General features: G+C 44.9%; 1 protein-coding gene across 2 annotated transcripts; it reads left to right on the top strand.

The window, feature by feature from the left end:
- Window positions 1–3,395: 3,395 nt before the first annotated feature.
- LOC308274960 (ADP-ribosylation factor 2) lies at window positions 3,396–18,035 on the top strand (the record flags this gene model as incomplete). 2 transcript variants are annotated; one of them, XM_080712954.1, is made up of 4 exons in its annotated part: window positions 3,396–3,543; window positions 9,238–9,348; window positions 15,923–16,047; window positions 17,874–18,035. In XM_080712954.1, the coding sequence occupies 4 exons, from the start codon at window positions 3,396–3,398 to the stop codon at window positions 18,033–18,035; spliced, it is 546 nt and encodes a 181-aa protein (XP_080569080.1). The 2 variants fall into 2 exon arrangements, with proteins under 2 accessions (XP_080569080.1, XP_080569081.1); XM_080712955.1 differs by lacking the exon at window positions 9,238–9,348.
- Window positions 18,036–18,566: the final 531 nt, after the last annotated feature.

The following is an 18,566-nucleotide window of genomic DNA, read 5'->3' on the forward strand; positions in this document are numbered from 1 at the left end:
CTCCAGCAGAGCTTGGAAGTAGGACGAGGAGGAAAGGGAAGCGCGAGGGAGGACTGCCTCGGGGATTCTCTAAGCGGGGTGGACCCTCCGCCCTCAGGATGTTCCTTGCAGATTTCCTCCTCCATGGGACCTGTCCTGTCATGTTTTTTTTTTTTTTTTCCCCGGAAACAAAGGAAAGGAATCTAGTTTCGTGGCCCAAACAAAGATTTTGAAAGCTTCTACAGACAGGACTATCCGCAGTAGTAGACCTATGAATGATTAAAGCATTTGTCATCTGTGATCACCTAGTCCTCATTTGTGTTCAGGAGAAATGCCGTGCGTGCTGCCTCTCGATGTATGGAATGGCGTGGACTTGGACATATCTCTGGTGTTGTAAGCTATTGTAGGAAGCTGTTGAATGTCAGAGGTGGGGCCTGGCGAGTGTGGTGACCTCCCCGCCGAGATCATGGGGTCTGGACGAATGGAGAGGGACTGTCCTTGTTCCAACTTTCCTCCTGCCTTGAATAAAGCTTTCTTTAGTTAGCAGTTAAGGAAAACCATAGTCTGTGGCACAAGGATCTATGTGTTCTTTCTGAACAGTCTTTATAGAGTTCCAGGAGTTTGGCTAGAGGTGTAGACATCATTTACGTTTTTTATTGGAATGTCAAGTTCACAATTCAAATAGACAGATCTAGCTGGGCGTGGTGGTGCACGCTTGTAACCCCAGCATTTGGAAGGCTTAGACAGTAGGATCGCGGTTAGCAGACAGCCTCAGCCACTTAGCCAGGCCCTTCGCAACTCTGTGAGACCCTGTTCCAAAAAATAAAAAGAATAAAAATAGGGCTGGGGGGTGTAGCTTGGAGGTAGAATGCCCTTGGGTTCCATCCCCAATACCGCAAAAAACCAAAAAAATAAAAAGACTAAAAAATAGAGCTGGGAATATATCTCAGAGGTACAGCACCCCTGGGTTCCATTCCCAGTACTAAAAAAAAAAAAAAAAAAAAAAAAAAAAATTGGGTTAGGTAGCCCAGAGGTAGAATGGCCCTGAGTTTCATTCCCAGTATAGAAAAATAAAAATTAAAAATAGACTGATCTGTTAAAAGACTATACATTTCTGCATAGCTACTCTGGCTTTACTACTGCTTTTCTTTTTATAAACTACCAGGCACTACAATGAAAAATAAAATATTAAACATTTATGCTGATAGAAGTCAATGTTGAGCAGAACACAGTGGAGCAGGCCTGTAATCCCAGTACTTGGGAGGCCAAGACAGGAGGATCATAGGTTCAAGATCAGCTTCAGCAACTTAGCCAGCCGATTTATTGTTAAAAAATAAAGTAGGGCTGGGGCTGGAGTTTGGAGGTCGAACGCTCCTGGGCTCAATCTCCAGTAACTAGTGCACATGACGCATGTGCACACGTACATCAGCATTGTAATTATCTTTTAGGGAGTGATGACTGGGAGGGCCACAAGGAGAATCTGGTCTGATAATCATTTCTTTTTTTTTTTTTTTTTTTTCTTTGTGGTACTAGGGGCGGAACCCAGGGGCTTTTCTACCTCTGGGTTATACCCTCAGACTTATTTTATACTTTATTTGGAAACAGGGTCTCACTAAGTTGCCGAGAGCCTCACGATCCTCCTGTTTCAGCCTCCCAAGCACTGGGATTACAAGCGTGCACCACCACGCCCGGCATTGAAAATCATTTCTTGACATGGTTACATAGGTGTATTTGATTTATGAAAATTCATTGAACCTAGTCAGGCTAGGAGGCTGAGACAAGAGGATGGCAGGTTTGCGGACAGTCTCAGCTATTTAGTGAGGCCCTCTGCAACTTAGTGAGACTCTGTTTTAATAATAAAGAATAAAAAATAGAGCTGGGGTGTGGCTCGGAGGTAGAATGCCCCTGGTTTAATCCCTAGTTTTGCAAAAATAAATAAATAGAAAAAGAAAAGAGAAACTGATGGAGGTGATAGTCATCTCATTGAAACATTGGAGGCTGTGGTATCTCAACTCTTTGCCTAGTTAATTTCTCTCTTGGCAGTACAGTTAAATCTCAATCTTGTATTTTCTTAACTCTGAAATTTCTTAGGTTCTTTTCTGTGTATTGGTGTTGTCTTCTAGCCAACAACTACAATTACCAAGAGATATTTATTTATTTATTTATTTATTTATTGCGGGTTTGGGGGTGGAACCCAGGAGCATTCGATCTCCGAGCTACACTCCCTGCTCTATTTTTTATTCTTTATTTTGAAACAGGGTCTCACTAAGTTGCGGAGGGCCTCAGTAGGTAGCTGAGGTTGTCCATGAACCGCGATCCTCCTCTCTCAGCCTCCCAAATGCTAAGATTACAATCGTGGGCCACCATGCCCAGCGAGATACTGTTATTTAACCTGCCTTATAGACTTACTTACTTTCTTTCTTTATTTCTTTCTTTTTCTTTTTTTTTGTGGTACTGGGGATTGAACCCAGGGCATTCTACCTCCGAGCTACACCCCCAGCCTATTTTTTATTCTTTATTTTGAGACTGGGTCTCACTTAGTTGCAAAGGGACTCACTATGTAGCTGAGGATGTCTACGAACCGCAATCCTCATGTCTCTGCCTCCTAAATGCTGGGGTTACAAGTGTGCGGCATCATGCCTGGCTTAGTTTTTACTTTGAAACAGGGTCTTGCTAATGGCTGAGGCTAGTGATAAGCCTGCACTCCTCCTGTCTCAGCCTCCTAAGTGCTGGGATTACAGGCATGCACCACCAAGCCTCTTGTAGGCCTTTGCTGCTTATTGTGTAAGACAAACTTTATGAACGTTGTAAATTCTCATCTCAAGGAGATTTAGAGCAAGATAGAGACATACGTATTGTGGCATTGCTTCTGTCTCTAAGGTGCGTAAAAGCTGCCACCATTGCGCAGCATCAAAGCTGTGCTTCTGCACGTCTCACTGGGATGCTGCCGTGGAGAACAGAATTTTCTGGCAGGGCATCAAAAGGTGTAGTTGAGCTCCCCTCTGAAAACAAGACACTGTTCCTTAGTGGCCAAACCGCACTTAACATTCTTTAACTTTTACTAAGAGCCACCTCTAATTTTTTTTTTGGTGAAACTGGGGTTCCTGGAAGCCCTTCTACCTCCACGTTACACTCCCAGACCTTTTATATATATATATATATATATATATATATATATATATATATATATATATATATATATTTTTTTTTAATTTGGAAACAGGGTCTCTTAAGCCAGTGCAGCTGGCTTTGAACCTGCGCGATCCTCCTGTCTCCGCCTCCCAAGTGCGGGGATTACAAGCGTGCGCCACCACACCCGGCTGTAACTTGGATTTTATATGTTACTTTTATATCTCAGCAAAGAATAACTATATGATTTGCTTTTCTTTTCATTCAGGTTACAGAATTCAGTTACAATGGGGAATGTTTTTGAAAAGCTGTTTAAAAGTCTCTTTGGGAAAAAAGAGATGCGGATTCTTATGGTGGGGTTGGATGCAGCTGGAAAGACCACCATCTTGTATAAGCTGAAGCTGGGCGAGATCGTGACTACCATCCCCACAATAGGTACGTTACCAGCCTGTGGCGATTCCAGCCTGCAGTGTGGTATATTATGCTTTTAATACCGTTGAATATTTCTCTCTGAAAATCTTGTCTGCTCCAAGAGTACAAACTTTTCGAGGCTAAGACCCAGGTTCTATATACTTTCCCACTTATTCATGAACACCTGGAACCTGGCCCTAGGTTTACCAGGGAGCCATAAGAACACATTTAGCCTAAGGAAATTTAGCCCCATCTGCCTGGCAAAGAAGAGGAAGATAGTAACCATTTAAAACGGTGAGAAGAGCTCTGCCCGCTGCTCCTCCCCGTGCGGGTGTGTCTCGGCATGGGCCTGCGGTGGGAGCGGAATGTCTGCGGCCACCTCCTCAGCCAGCCTCTGTTCCAGCTGGCCTCCCGCAGTGGAACTCTCTCCCCACCAAGTGCACTCCTAATGTTTAAAGATGGAGTGTGATTTCTTCTCTTCACTCTGGCTCAAGCCAACTCCTCGAGAGGGTGCGCAGCTGAAGAAACGCGACCAGCTGGCTGCGAGGCTCTTACTGTGAGCCGGCACTGTGTCTGATGGGCTCTTTAAGGATTTACAAAGGGAGTTTTGACAGAACTTAATCTTTGCCCTGTGACCTGCCTAGAGAACGACACTCCACAGGGTGACGCGTGACTCTCAGTATCGTTGTACAGGGTGACATGTGGGGTGACACGTGACTCCCAGTACCTTTGTGAGTGCTGGTTTGGGTACAGGACTCAAGTGATCATCTTTCACCCCCAGCAGGAACTTCAGGGATTACATTTAAAGAAGGCAGAAACGACGTCAGTGTTCATACACATAATTTGAAAAGTGTCTTAGTCCCAAATGAAAGTAGCATGATTACTTTGCTTTCTCCAATTATAAAACTAGTACATGCTTCTCTGATTTCATGCATACAGAAAAATATAAAAATATAAACTCTCTTTTTTTTTTTTAATTTGTAGAACTGGGGATGGAAGCCCCAGGGGCATTCTGCCTCCGAGCTACAGCGCCAGCCCTATTTTTGTGCCTAGTACATATTAGATATCCAGCAAATATTTGGTGAATGAATTGAATACTGATGTTGTGCCAGACTGTTGAGCTAATGGCGCAACGGCTCGTCCCTCTCGGTAGCCATACCCTTGACAGCCCCCTTCCACAGTGAGGCTGGGCTCGGCCGCACTGATTAGCTTTAACTAGTGAGACATCATCAAATGTAATTCAAGCAGATATTTCACAAGTGTTTATGTCCTAGGGCTTAGTAGTTGAGGACTCTCAGTGTTCTTTGAGGATAAAAGGCCACTTGGAAAGAGAGAGGCCGAGCCCCAACTGGCTTCCTAGCTGAATACAGCTTAGGAAGAAGCCCAGGCAACCCACAGAAGGGGTGTTTCTGAAAAGTAATGCTTAACTCCAGCCAAAAAAAAAAAATGAGATAAATGGGGAGGGGGACCAAGAAAGATGTCCATACAGATCAACATCAATTTATTTATTTATTTTTGGTGGTACTGGGAATTGAAACCAGGGACATTCTGCCTCTGATCTATACTCCCAGCCCTAGAGAGAGAGATAGAGAGAGAGAGAGAGAGAGAGAGAGAGAGAGTGTGTGTGTGTGTGTGTGTGTGTGTGTGTGTGTATGTATGTTTGTGTGTGTGTTTTTACTGGGGAGGATTGAGCCCAGGGACATTCTACCTTCAAGCCACATCCCTAGCCCTATTTTATTTTGAAGTAAGGTCTCTCTAGGTTGATGAGAGCCTCACTACTTGCTGAAGCTGTATTTAAACCCGTGATCCTCCTGTCTCAGTCTTTCCAAGTATTGGAATTACAGATGTGTGCTACCACACCTGGCTCAACATCAAATTTTAATATAGTACTCCATTATGTGACTGTATTTAACTAATTTCCATTGATAGATGGTAAGATTATTTGCAGTTGTTTGTTTTTATCAATAATGCCAAAGAAAACGTCTTTCATGGTTTTGAAAAACATGAACTTAGCTGGGCATGGCAGCTCACAATTGTATTCCCAGTACTTGGGAGGCTAAGACAGGAGGATTACAGGTTTAAGGCCAGTCTCAGCAACTAGACCCTCTGCAACTTAGTGATCCTGTTTAAAAAAAAAAAAAAATAGGGCTGTAGTTTAGAGATAGAATGCTCCTGGGTTCAATCCTCAGTGCCACACACACATACACACACAGAAAAACATGTATTTTATTTCTTTGTAATAATTCCTGGAGAAGGGTTTACTGTGTTAAAACAAATGTGTATTTAAAATGTATGTATGAGCTGGGCGTGGTGGCGCACGCTTGTAATCCCAGTACTTGGGAGGCTGAGACAGGAGGATCGCAGGTTCACAGCCAGCCTCAGTTACTTAGGCCCTCTGCAACTTAGTGAGACTCTGTTTCAAAAATAAAGAACAAAAAATAGGGCTGGGGTATGGCTTGGAGGTAGAATGCCCCTGGGTTCCATCCCTAGTACCACAAGAAAAAATAAAAATGTATGTACAAAGCCAGATGTGGTGGTACATGTCTGTGATCCCAGTACTTGGGAGGCTGAGACAGGGGGACCACACATTTGAGGCCAGCCTTAGCAACTTAGCAAGGCCCTCAGAAACATAGTGAAACCCTATTAAAGGAAAAGGCCTGGGGATGTGGCTTGAAGGTAGTATGCCCCTGGGTTTAATCCCTAGTGCCACTAAAAAAAAAAAAAAATATGTACAGATTGCCAAACTCTTCTGTAAAAAGCTTGTGACACCATTTTACTGCTCATTTCTCCTGAAAACTTGCCAATCTGGTAGGAAAAAACAGGCTTCTAATAGGCTGTCCTTAATCACATGTGATTAGAGTATCCGTTGCCTTTGATATTCTTCTGTGACTTATTTTTTATATTCAGTTATTTTTCTGTTGGGATGTTTGTCTCTTTAACAGTTTGAAAAAGGTCACTGGAGCAGGAACAGCTCTTGTCATGTGTTTGATTTTGAGTTGATTTGTTTTTCAACCTTGATTTTTTTTTTCTGGTTTGCTATAGGGAAGTTTTATTTTATTTTAATTTTACTTTTCCAGTACTGGGGATTGTACCAGGGGTTTTCTACCTCCGAGTTACACCCTCAAGCCCTATTTTATTCTTATTTGGAAACAGGGTCTCACCAAATTGGGGAGGACCTCACTCACTAGCTGAGGCTGGCTTCCAACCTGTGCGATCCTCCTGTCTCAGCCTTCCAAGTACTGGGGTTACACGCATGCACCACCACGCCCAGCTTATAGGGAAGTTTTAAATTATTAGGTAACCATATTTACTAGTTTTTTATTTTTTTTAAGTTTTGATAATATTTTAGAAAGGTCTTCTTCCCCACTTCAATGTTTCATAAAAGCATTCACCAGTTTTTTCCTAATTTAAATGATGGTATCTTAAGATTTCATTTTATTAAATCCTTAAATAAGCCGGGCATGGTGGCGCACGCTTGTAATCCCCGCGCTTGGGAGGCGGAGACAGGAGGATCGCGCAGGTTCGAAGACAGCCATGCTGGCTTAAGAGACCCTGTTTCCAAATAAAAATATAAAAATAGGTCTGGGAGTGTAGCCTGGAGGTAGAAGAGCTTCCAGGAACCCCAGTACCACACACACACACAAAAAAAAAATCCTTAAATAAATCAATAAATCATTTAGAGTTTATTTTGCTGTTCTGAGTAAGTAAGGTAGGGATTTGATTATATTTTCCAATGGGCAGTCCAGTGCTATCCAGTAGCACTTCCTGTGATGATGGAAATGTTCTAAGTGTTCCAGGGTGGCAGTCAGGAGCCTCAGTGGCTGTGGAGTGCTTGAGGTGTGGTCCACACAACTGAGGAACTCGACTTTTGGTTGTATTTAACTTTGAATTTTATATATATATATGTATATATATATATATTTTTTTTTTGCAGCACCCAGGGGCATTCTACCTCAGAGCTATGGCCCCAGCCTTTTTTTTTTTTTTTAAAGGGTCTCACTGAGTTGTGAAGGGCCTCGCTAAAGGACCTTTATCCTCCGGTCTCCGCCTCTGCCTCCCGAATGCTGGGATTACAAGCGAGAACCACCACGCCCGGCCCTAATTATCTATATTCGACTAGTGGATGTGCATTAGACTTTTCAGGGGCAGACAGTAAGCCAGTGCAGGTTGAAGGGGTGGGGATCTTAAATTCTGCTTTGGAGACGTTGTCTTATTTCAGGACCTTGGGGACCTCTATCTAAAGATGTTGGCTCATGAGCCCGAATCTCAGGGCAGAGGCCTGGGTTGGAGGATTTACATCTGAGAACTGTTAGCACAGCGATGGTCATGAAGCCTGGGAGTGCGTGAGCTCGCCTAGGGACGGGCATGGCAAGGGGAGAGTGGATGGGGCAGGACTGAGTGCTGGGAACCCTCCCGAGGATCATTTGAATGTCATTATGCTCATAAAAGAGACTGAGAAAGTATAGCTAGAGAGAAGGAAAGAAAGAAAATGGGAATCCAGGGAAGAGTTTCAAGGAGGGAGAGAGCAGTGGTGTCAGATACCAAGTCAGGTTACATGAGCACTGACTAGCCTTGGCGCTGGATTGGTCGACGTGGTCCCACTCATCCTAGTGAGACCAGCCACCGGCGTGGAGGAGCAGCTGCTGTTGGTTGAGGAAGTGACCAGGTAGGCTTGGTGAATGTAGCTGAACCTCAGGATGCAGCCACCTTCAGAGAGATGTTTGACTTTAAGAGAGCAAAGAGAGGGTGGTAGCAGACGAGGATGTAGCATCAAATAGATCTTTTTGTCTGTCTGTCTTTCTTTCTTTCTTTCTTTCTTTCTTTCTTTCTTTCTTTCTTTCTTTCTTTTTTGGTACTGGGGATTGAACCGAGAAGCATTGAACCTCTGAACTACACCCCCAGCCCTGTTTCATTTTTTATTTTGAAATAGGGTCTCACAAAGTTGCAGACGCTGGCCATGAACCTACCATCCTCCTGTCTCCGCCTCCCAAGTACTGGGATTACAAGTGTGGGCCACCACATCCTGCCAAATAGATATTTTTTTAAAGATGTAAAAGATTTAGGTATGCTAAGGACAGACTGGGAATACTCAGGTGGGGAAGTGAAGAGCAGTGGCGAGAGGGTTCCAGACAGTCTGGGCGGACTGGCTCCCGCACACAGGTGGAGGGAATTGCCGTTAGACAGTTGCTCCCTTCCATTCTTCCAAGATGCAGGGAGAAAAGTGTGGCTGAAGATGTAGGTTGGTTTTGACATTGCGTGGTAGGAAGCGGAAGTCAATCCCCTCTGAGGTACACCGGACCTTACAGTATAAGGTCTCTTCTGTTGAGCAAAAGGAGAGGTACGCGGTTGGAGACTGGAGAGTAGAGAAGGTTGGACACGCGAGGCTGGATGAATAGGCCAGCACTTTCTTTCTGTAAGCTGCAGCTCTTCGACTGGCAAGCTGCTTTGTAAATTAAAAGTGCTATGCAAATGTTAGTTGAAGGCAGAGGCAGTAGCACACACCTCTAATCCCAGTGTTTAGGCCTCAGCAACTTGATGAGACCCTCAGGAACTTAGTGAGACCTTGTTTCAAAATAAAAAAAAAAGGGCTGGGTTGTAGCTTGGAAGTAGAATGCCTCCAGGTTCAATCTCCAGTACAAAAAGAAAAGTTAAAATTATTTGGAATTGTTCCACCAGCAAAAATCATAATTAAAAGTTTTCTCCATCTTCCTAATTTAGGTTTCAATGTGGAGACAGTAGAATATAAAAATATCAGCTTCACAGTCTGGGATGTTGGTGGCCAGGACAAAATCAGACCATTGTGGCGGCATTACTTCCAGAACACCCAAGGTAAAGATCAGCACTGAGCATGTCGGATGCTTCTCAAGCTGGATGCCTCAAGAGCTGCCTGCTGGTGGTCTGCTCGTTTGGACCGCCGCTCAGTCTCTGTTCCACTGGCTCCTTACACTGCTGGGGAGGCGTCTTGTGGAGACGAGGTTCCTGTGTCCTAGAAAAAGGACTTGAATTTAACTCCACTGATTCACAATGGTTAGGACATGGTTGACCTGAGGAATTTCATCCTTCAGTTAATTGAGAGTTATATGTTCCTTAGTTGAAGTACCTGTGTTTTTTTTTTTTTAATGTTTTTAATCCCTTATTATTTATTTATTTATTTATTTTTTGGTGGTACTGGAGGTGGAACCCAGAGGCTTTCTACCTCCGGGCTATACTCCCAGACCCATTTTATATTTTATTTGGAAACAGGGTCTCACTAAGTTGCTGAGAGCCTCACTAAGTAGCTGAGGCTGGCTTCGAACCTGCGCGATCCTCCTGTCTCAGCCTCCCAAGCACGGGGATTACAAGCATGTGGTACCACGCCCGGCTGTGTTTTTGTTTTTGTTTGTTTATTTGTTTTTGCAGTGCTGGGGATGGAACCCAGGGGCATTCTACCTCTGAGCTACACCCCCAGCCCTATTTTTTAGTCTCTTTTTTTTATTTTTGAAAGAGGGTCTCACTGAGTTGCAAAGGGCCTCGCTAAGTAGCTGAGGTTGTCCATGAACTGTGGTCTCTGCTTCCCAAATGCTAGGATTACAAGTGTGCACCACCATGCCCGGCTAAAGGACCTGTTTTTGAAGAGTTTGAATTTAATTAACTCTTGTTGAAAATATCTACAGAATCATATCTCTAAGAGAGAAAGAGATGAACAAGGAGAGCTGGAACTCAGAATCCCAAATCCTGGCATCTCGTGTGGCCAAACTTCTTCCCTGCTGGTCTGCACACATGTGAACAGACATGAGTATTCCCAATCTCCCGATGGCCACTACATTTCCATCTTGTTGGTTTCGTAAAAATAGAGATTTAACAGCTGGGTGTGGCGGCGCACGCCAGTAATCCCAGCACTTGGGAGGCTGAGACAGGAGGATCGTGGTTAGAGGACAGCCTCAGCTACTGAATTGCCCTTTGCAATTCAGTGCGTCCCTGTTTCGAAACAAAGAATAAAAAATAGGGCTATGGGTGTAGCTCGGAGGTAGAATGCCCCTGGGTCCATCCCCAGTACCACGGGGGGGGGGGGGTAGTAGGGATTTTAACGTACTCATGCAGCAATCTGAGTCTGTTCATTGGCTGTGTTTGGGATAAATGACACCATACTGAATATTATCTGTTAAGATAGTCATGACTGTTCACATCATTTTTACACCCTGATTTGCATGTGGAATATTCACCATATGGCATCTACAGATTACTTATTTTAGAATTTCCTTGGAGCGTTTTATTTTTGAAGATCCTATTGCTGATGGGTTTTCATTGCATTCATTTAATGGCAAAGACTTGAATTTGTCAACCTTTTTAGACCACAGAGCCAAGTCCTCTGTCGCCTTATAGCTTACGTCATCGTGTTAGCCGTTACCTTTGGTACTTTATCTGCAGTTTCTCCTCAACCTGTAGATTTTAAAATATCTTTCCTCAAAATACTGTATTAGCCAGGCGTGGTAGCACACACCTGTAAGCCCAGTACTTGAGAAGCTGAGACAGGAGGATCGCAGGCTGCAGCCAGCAATTTAGTGAGGCCCTCTGCAACTTAGCAAGACCCCGTTTCCAGGTAAGAAATAAAATAGAGCCAAGAGGTAGTATGCCCTGGGTTCATGAAAAAAATCTATTACATTTTTAAAAGGTTTTATTTTAGCCGGGCGTGGTGTAACGTGTTTGTAATCGTAATACTTAGGAGGCTGAGACAAGAGTATTTCAGGTTCTCAGACAGCCTCGGCTACTTGACGAGACTCTGCAACTCAGTGAGACGCTATTTCAAAATAAAGAATAAAGACTAGGGCTGAGGGTGTAGCTCAGAGGTAGAATGGCCCTGGGTTCAATTCCCAGTACTGCCAAAAACAAAAAGTTTTAAAACAAATTCAAGAGAGAGAAGATACAGAATGAATACCCACCACCTGGCTGGCTGCCCACACTTCGCCCTCCCCAGACCCAGCGCTTTTTCCTTGTGTCCTTCAGCATTCATTTCTAACTGGGGAAGCCTGTCATTGTTTGTTTGTTTGTTTTTTAACATAATTGGTATGCAATTTTAACTTCCCAGATTAGTAACGTATGCGTATCTAATATCCAGTCCTTATTCCGGTTTCCCCATTTGTATCTAATGTAGTCTTTGTATCCTGTTTGCACTGGGATCAGAGTTCACTTACTGTCATTGTTCCCTCATAGTTTTGTTCTTGATACTGAGGATGGAACCTGGGGCATTCTACCACTGAGCTCTAACACCTAGCCCTCTTTCCGTGCTTTATTTTTATTTATTTTTTTATATTGGGGATTGAACCCAGGATATTATACTTATGAGTAACACCCCTAGCTCACTTGCTCACGCTCGGTCTCTTTCTGTGTGTGTGTGTGTGTGTGTGTGTGTGTGTGTGTGTGTGTGTGTAAAAGTAAGTAACTGGAGATTGAGTCCAGGGGCATTCTGCTCCTGAGCCACCCCTAGCCCTATTTTTTTTTTAAATCTTTTTTTTTTTTTTTTTTTTTTTTTGGTGGTACTGGGGATGGAACCTGTCTGCCTCCAGGCTACACTCCCAGACCTATTTTTATATTTTTTATTTGGAAACAGGGTCTCAAGCCAGCATGGCTGGCTTCGAACCTGCCCGATCCTCCTGTCTCCGCCTCCCAAGCGCGGGGATTACAAGCGTACGCCACCACGCCTGGCTCTTTTTTATTTTTGAAACAGATTGTCACCAAGTGTCTGAGGCTGGCCTTGAATCTGTGATCCTCCCATCTCAGCTGCCCAAGTTCTGAGATGACAGGTGTGCACACTGCACTGGGCTTCATCTTAACCACTTTTAAACATGCAATTCAGAGGTAGTAAATACATTCACAGTGTTGTGTGGTCATGACCACCTTCACAGTTCCTTCCACCTTGACAAAGTGAAATTCTGTACTCATTAAACAGTAACCTCGCGCCTCCCAAGCCTCGGGCAGGCAGCAGGTCTTCGCACTTTGAGTGGGCCAGATGGCTCAGGTGGCGTCACCTCCCGCAGCCTCCGCCTCCTGCTTCAGCTTGCATTGAAGAGTGTTGCCCGGATCTGTTGTTCTGTGAGCAGTTACACAACGGTGATTTTGCTAAATCTTGTTATTCTTGCATTTATTAGTGGCAATCTTTCTAAACAAAGAATTCTCCCATCAAAGATTTGGTTTCCCTGAAATATAGTTTGTACGAAGGAAGACATTCTTTATTGACTTTCAAAGAAACCGCTTGATAACCCTAGCAATTTCTATGAGACTTCGATTTTTATATTTTATAGTTTAGCCCACTGAAGATACATTTTTTTTTTAATGTTCAGAATCCTCTTTTATCTTGGAACAGCACTTGCCAAGCTAGCCAAAGCCTTGCAGTTCCTCATCTGTAATAAATCTAGAATCTATGGGTTTGACCCCCAACCCCACTGTGAATCCTTGGGAAAGTTAGGTAATCTCTTCTGTTTCCATTTCCTCTCTCTTTTTTTTTTTTTAGTACTGGGGATGGAACCCAGGGACATTCTACTTTCAAGTTACACCCCCAGCCCTATTTTTTATTTTTTATTCTTTATTTTTAAACAGAATAAACCCTCACTGAGTTGCAAAGGGCCTCACTAAGTAGCTGAGGCTGTCCACGAACCTCGATCCTCCTGTCTCAGCCTCAGAGGCTGGGATTACAAGCATGCACCGCCATGCCCGGCTCCATTTCTTCATTTTAGGATGGAGATAATACCCTCTGCCTGCATCGCTGGGCTGAAATGAGATTAATTTTGTAAAATGCTTCATTCTGTGGCTGGGAGATAGCGAGCACTCAGGAGCCCAAATCGTTTAAGGCTTCTCTTTGTCGTTCTCGGGCAGGATTCCTTTTCATCCTGCTCACGGTGTACACATTCAGACACCAGGTTGAAGCGCCTTTTTCTCTTCAGTCTTCTATTCATAACAAGCCCAATTTTACAGAATTGCAGTGAGTATGGCTTTGATGGCAGCGAGCTGGCTATTTTCTGAGACCTTGGGGTGGTAATTTGGGCTCTTCATGAAACAGCAAACGGGAACTGTTTGAAGACTGGGTCTGCTGTGTCTGGCTGGACCACCGTCCCAGCCATGAGCAGGCCTGGACGCTGTCCCTGTTCCCCCCGCCAGCTTCCCAAAGGTCAGGCGGCCTTTTCATTTGAATTTCTTTTATCAGTTTGTTGAACATGACAGAACTTAATGAATGCTTTCAGCGCTCTATTAAGACATTTAACTGGAGGTTTCACCCGTTATAGATCGGCATTTGAACTGTTGATGTAATTTCTTAATTGATATGTTGTATAGAAAGCATAAATGGTTCGTTAATTTACCTGCGGAAAGACTTTTCTCCTTGATTATAGTTTTAATTATTTTAGTTTGTTGAGTGGCAATATACTTATAAAATTTACATTTTTAAAATTTTTATTTTATTTTTTTTGAAGATTTAAAGAAGTTTATTAAAAAGATAGAAACACAGAAAATAGAAATACAGAAAATAGTTAAAGCCCTATGCCAAAATGGCATGAGGGGGGAGGGTGGCCCAGGCCAACTTACCACTCCCCCCATTTTTAAAATTTTTAAATCTATTTATTTATGGGGATATGGCTGGGAGGTAGAATACTCTGGGGTATAATCCCCAGCACCACCACACACACAAAAATTCAAAAGTAAGAAGCATATTCAGAGAAAAGCCACTTTTCTTATTCTCTATCTATACATACATATGTATATACATATATATATATATACATACATATATATATGCACTGTACACACACACATGAACACACACACACACACACACACTTTTAAAAAACACATAGTAGCTGGGCGTGGTTCACACTTGTAATCCCAGTACTTGGGAGGCTGAGACAGGAGGATCACAGGTTCAAGTCCAGCCTCAGCTACTTAGTGAGACCCTGTTTCAAATAAAAAATAAAAAAATAAATAGGGCTGGGGATGTAGCTCGGAGGTAGAATGCCTCTAGGTTCAACCCCTGGTACCACAACAAACAAACAAATAAAAACAAACAGTGCCTTGCTAGGTTGATGAGAATCTCACTACTTTCTAAGGCCGTCCTCAAACGTGCGATTCTCCTGTCTCAGCCTCCCAAGTTCTGGGATTACAAGAGTGTACCACCATGCCTGGCTCACCCCCAAACCTTTCTTTTTTATTTTTATTTTTTGTAAACAAGGTCTCACTAACTTCTTTTTTTTTGGAGGGGGCTATTGGGGATAGAACCCAGGGGCATTCTACCTCTGTGCTATATGCCCAGCCCTATTCTTTATTTTGAAACCGGGTCTCACTGAGTTGCAAAGGGCCTCACTAAGTAGCTGAGGCTGTCCGCGAACCGTGATCCTCCTGTCTCAGCCTCCTGAATGCTGGGATTACAAGCGTGCGCCACCACGCCCGGCTGAGTTAAACTTCTTTATGCCATAGTCCCTCAGGTATTTAAAGACAGCTCTTCGTCCCTCACTGAGCCTCTTTGTCTAGGTAAAATCTCCACAGCTATATCAGTTTTTTCTTTATGTGGAGTGGTGTCTGATGCCTTTGCCATCCTGGCCGTTCTTTGAATCCTCCCAGTCTTAGAGTATGGGGTCCGTCTGACCATGTGACATTCCTAGGATGGTCTGGCCTGGAGGGTGAGCAGGAGAGTCCACTTGCTATCTCGGGTATCTGGGAACTGAGCTCCTGCCTGGGGTGAGTCAGCCTAGGATCAGGTTGGCTCCTTTGGCGGTCCTGGTCCGTCACTTCGCACTGCATCTCAAAGGTTGTTACTAGGGATGGAGCCCCCAGGGGTATGCTACATCCCTCTGGGCTATCCCTCCAGTCGTATTTTATTTTTTATTTGGAAACAGGGTCTCGCTAAGTTGCTAAAAGCCTAAGTTTTTGAGGCTGTCCTCAAACCTGTGGTCCTCATGGCTCAGCCTCCTCAGTGCTAGGATTACAGGTGTGTGGCACCACGCCCAGATCCATGGAAATCTCTGGACGTGGAGTCGGGGTGGCCTAATGCCTGTGAGTTCCTTTTGACCAATGGGGGTGGGTGCAGGAGGATAAATGTTTTTGTCCCCTGCTTGGACAGTTGAGAGAGGCTTCTTTGTACAGCGCTTTAGAATGTCCCGCAACATCAGGTATCGGTGACACGGTGGTCAGGTGGTGTGTCTCCTCCCCACCTTTTCTCTCTATATCCTTACTATTGTTAGCCTAGTAAAGGGGCTGTGATCGTCCTGGAAAAGATCTGCAGGTCGCGAGTACAGAAAGCTTCCTAACCAGAGATTCTATACCCCTTCATACCAGTTGCTTTCCGCGGGAGCCCGTGTATTCGCGGGGAGAAGCAGTGAGGACACACAAACAGTGCTCTTCCCGGCTTCACATTACTAATGCGCTTGCGCTTGCTTTCCAGGTCTGATTTTTGTGGTTGACAGTAACGACAGAGAGCGGGTCAACGAGGCCCGAGAAGAGCTGACCAGAATGTTAGCAGAGGATGAACTCAGAGATGCGGTGTTATTGGTGTTTGTAAATAAGCAGGTATCGTGTGACCAGCTTTCTGGACACTGGGGCTGAAATGTACTGCTAGAGAGCTCCCTTGAATATGTAGATATCTCACCTCGCTCCAGCCCTGACCTTAGCCTCTCCGACCATCTTCTGTTTAGAACATCTTGCGTTCCTTCTCCCACTCGGTACATACTGAGCATGGACCAGGTTGCAGGCTTTCTTTTAGGCGTCGTGTATATAGCCATGGACGAGACAGACAGACGCCCCTGTGCTTGTGGGGCTCCGTGCTGGTGGGAGGGGCAGCCAGTGGTGATGTGGGTTGTTGGGTGGGGGTGTTGGGAGGAAGTGGGCTGTGGGGGAGGGCTGGGGTGGCTGGTCAGGAGGAAGGGAGCCCTGTGATCTAAGGAGCTAGAGATGAGATGAGGCTGGGACCCAGAGGGCTTGTGGGTGAGGAGGAAGAGGGTTTGTACATAAATAGAGCGCAGTGAAAGAGGCGAGGGAGGAGGGCAGCGCAGGACTGTGCAGCCGGGGGGGGGGGCTAAGCTGAACCGAGCAGGAAGAGAAGGTGGCCGGGGGACATGGCGCCTGCTGATCTGTGCCCTCCACGCCCTCCCTGCCAGAGCGAGCCTTGGTTATATAACTGAGATTTGTTTTGACAGTGCCGTGGCCTGTTTTGTCCCCGCAGAGCTCGTTTTCTCTTGTCATCCACCCTTTGTAGACATGACTTTCCATGATGTACCCGGCCATTACCCTGCTGTTCAGGTTGGATGTCAGTGCAGGTCTCACGAGCGAACATGATGGACTCTAAAAAAGAAATTAATTTGTTGGCTTTAATTATGAAAGCAACATGTTCAGGGTATACATTTGAAAATGCATTTATATTTGAATTCTGGAGATCATACTCTGCATTCTGTTTGCAACCTGCTTGCTTTTTTTTTTTTTTTTTTCCCTTTAGCATACCTTTGAGGTCCTGCATGTCAATCTTAAATGTTCCTCAACGCTAATGCATTCAAGTTTAGTTTGCGCTCACTGTGTGCAGGCATGTTCTAGGCACTCGGAATACATCAGAGAACAAGATAAGAGATCCCTGTCCTTGTGAAGCTCACATTCCAGTTTGAAGAGACAGACGATACATAATAAATATACTAAATTAGTCCCTTTTATAATCTGGTCACATATGTAAATGCTGTATTGAAAAGAGCACGTCTGGGCGTGGTGGTGTACACTTATAATCCCAGTATTTGGGAGACTGAGACAGGAGGATTGCAAGTTCATGGCCAGCCTCAGCTTCAAAAAATTAAAATAGAGCTGGGAGGTAGAATGCCTGTGGATTCAGTAATCCCCGGTACGTGTGTGTATGTATGTACACACACACACACACACACACACACACACACACACACACACACGGAGTGAGCCAGTTAGGAGAGGTCACAGGGCCTGAGGTCATGCTGGCCTTGGAGCCCGTCATAAGGACTGTGTCTCTTACCTTGAGAGAGAGGGAACCCTGGTAGGAGGACTTGACCTGACTTTTACTGGTTCCTGAGTAGGCTTTGGGGCCAGAACAGCGAGACCAGTTGGGAAGTTACTTCTGTAACTGCTGGGAAGCCATAGTGGGGCTGGATCGGGATGGCAGCCATGGAGGTGGTGAGAGGTGGTCCGGTTCTGTAGGTATTTTGATAGTGGAGCCTTTGACAAATCGGCTGCATACTTGAGAGAAAAAGAATTGAGGATGAGTTCAAGGTTTTGGGCCTGAGCAAGGTTGAGAAGACTATGGTAAAGGCACATTTCAGGAAGAAGGGCATATTTTATCATATAGATACACATGATGAACTGACTTTGGCATGTTCTCTTTCAAGGACCTTCCCAATGCTATGAACGCAGCAGAGATAACGGACAAGCTCGGCTTACATTCCCTTCGCCAGAGAAATTGGTACATTCAGGCGACTTGCGCTACCAGTGGAGATGGGCTTTACGAAGGCCTGGACTGGCTCTCCAACCAGCTCAAAAACCAGAAGTGATCGGGAGCAGCCCGTCCCTGTGCACTGTGGCAAAACTGCCTCTCCTGTGTGCGTGTGTGCGTGTGAGGAGCCAGTGTGGCTGGGAGCAGGGCAGCTTTCTCACACCGTGCCTTAAAACGTGCTATAAGAAAACCAGTGTTACATTTTAAGAAAACCAGTGTTACGTTGTAGGTGCTACCTTCCATTTCACTAGCTTCGATGATCATTTCTGCAGTCGAGGGAGGAGTCCAGAGGGCCCAAGGTGCGCATTAGCCGAGTGCGCTTCCGGGAGGACCGAAGGGGCGTCGGAGCGTGGACAGGCCCAGTTGTCCAGTCCTGGGTCTGGCACCTCTGTGTCCTTTGGTAAGAAGGAAGGGATGAATCGGTATTTTTTCCCATCACTGCCAAAGCCAGTGGCTCACTCTTCAGTGCTTTAAAACAAGTGATCCTCAAGAACAAACGGTACTTGCTCTCTGCAGGTGTGAGGAGGTTCAGACTGAAATGTTTCCTTACGTTCTACGTTAGCCCAGACTTGCGGGCTCAACGTACTTT

This window comes from Muscardinus avellanarius (assembly GCF_963383645.1).
Source record: "Muscardinus avellanarius genome assembly, chromosome: 16".
NCBI classification, from domain to species: Eukaryota; Metazoa; Chordata; class Mammalia; order Rodentia; family Gliridae; genus Muscardinus; species Muscardinus avellanarius.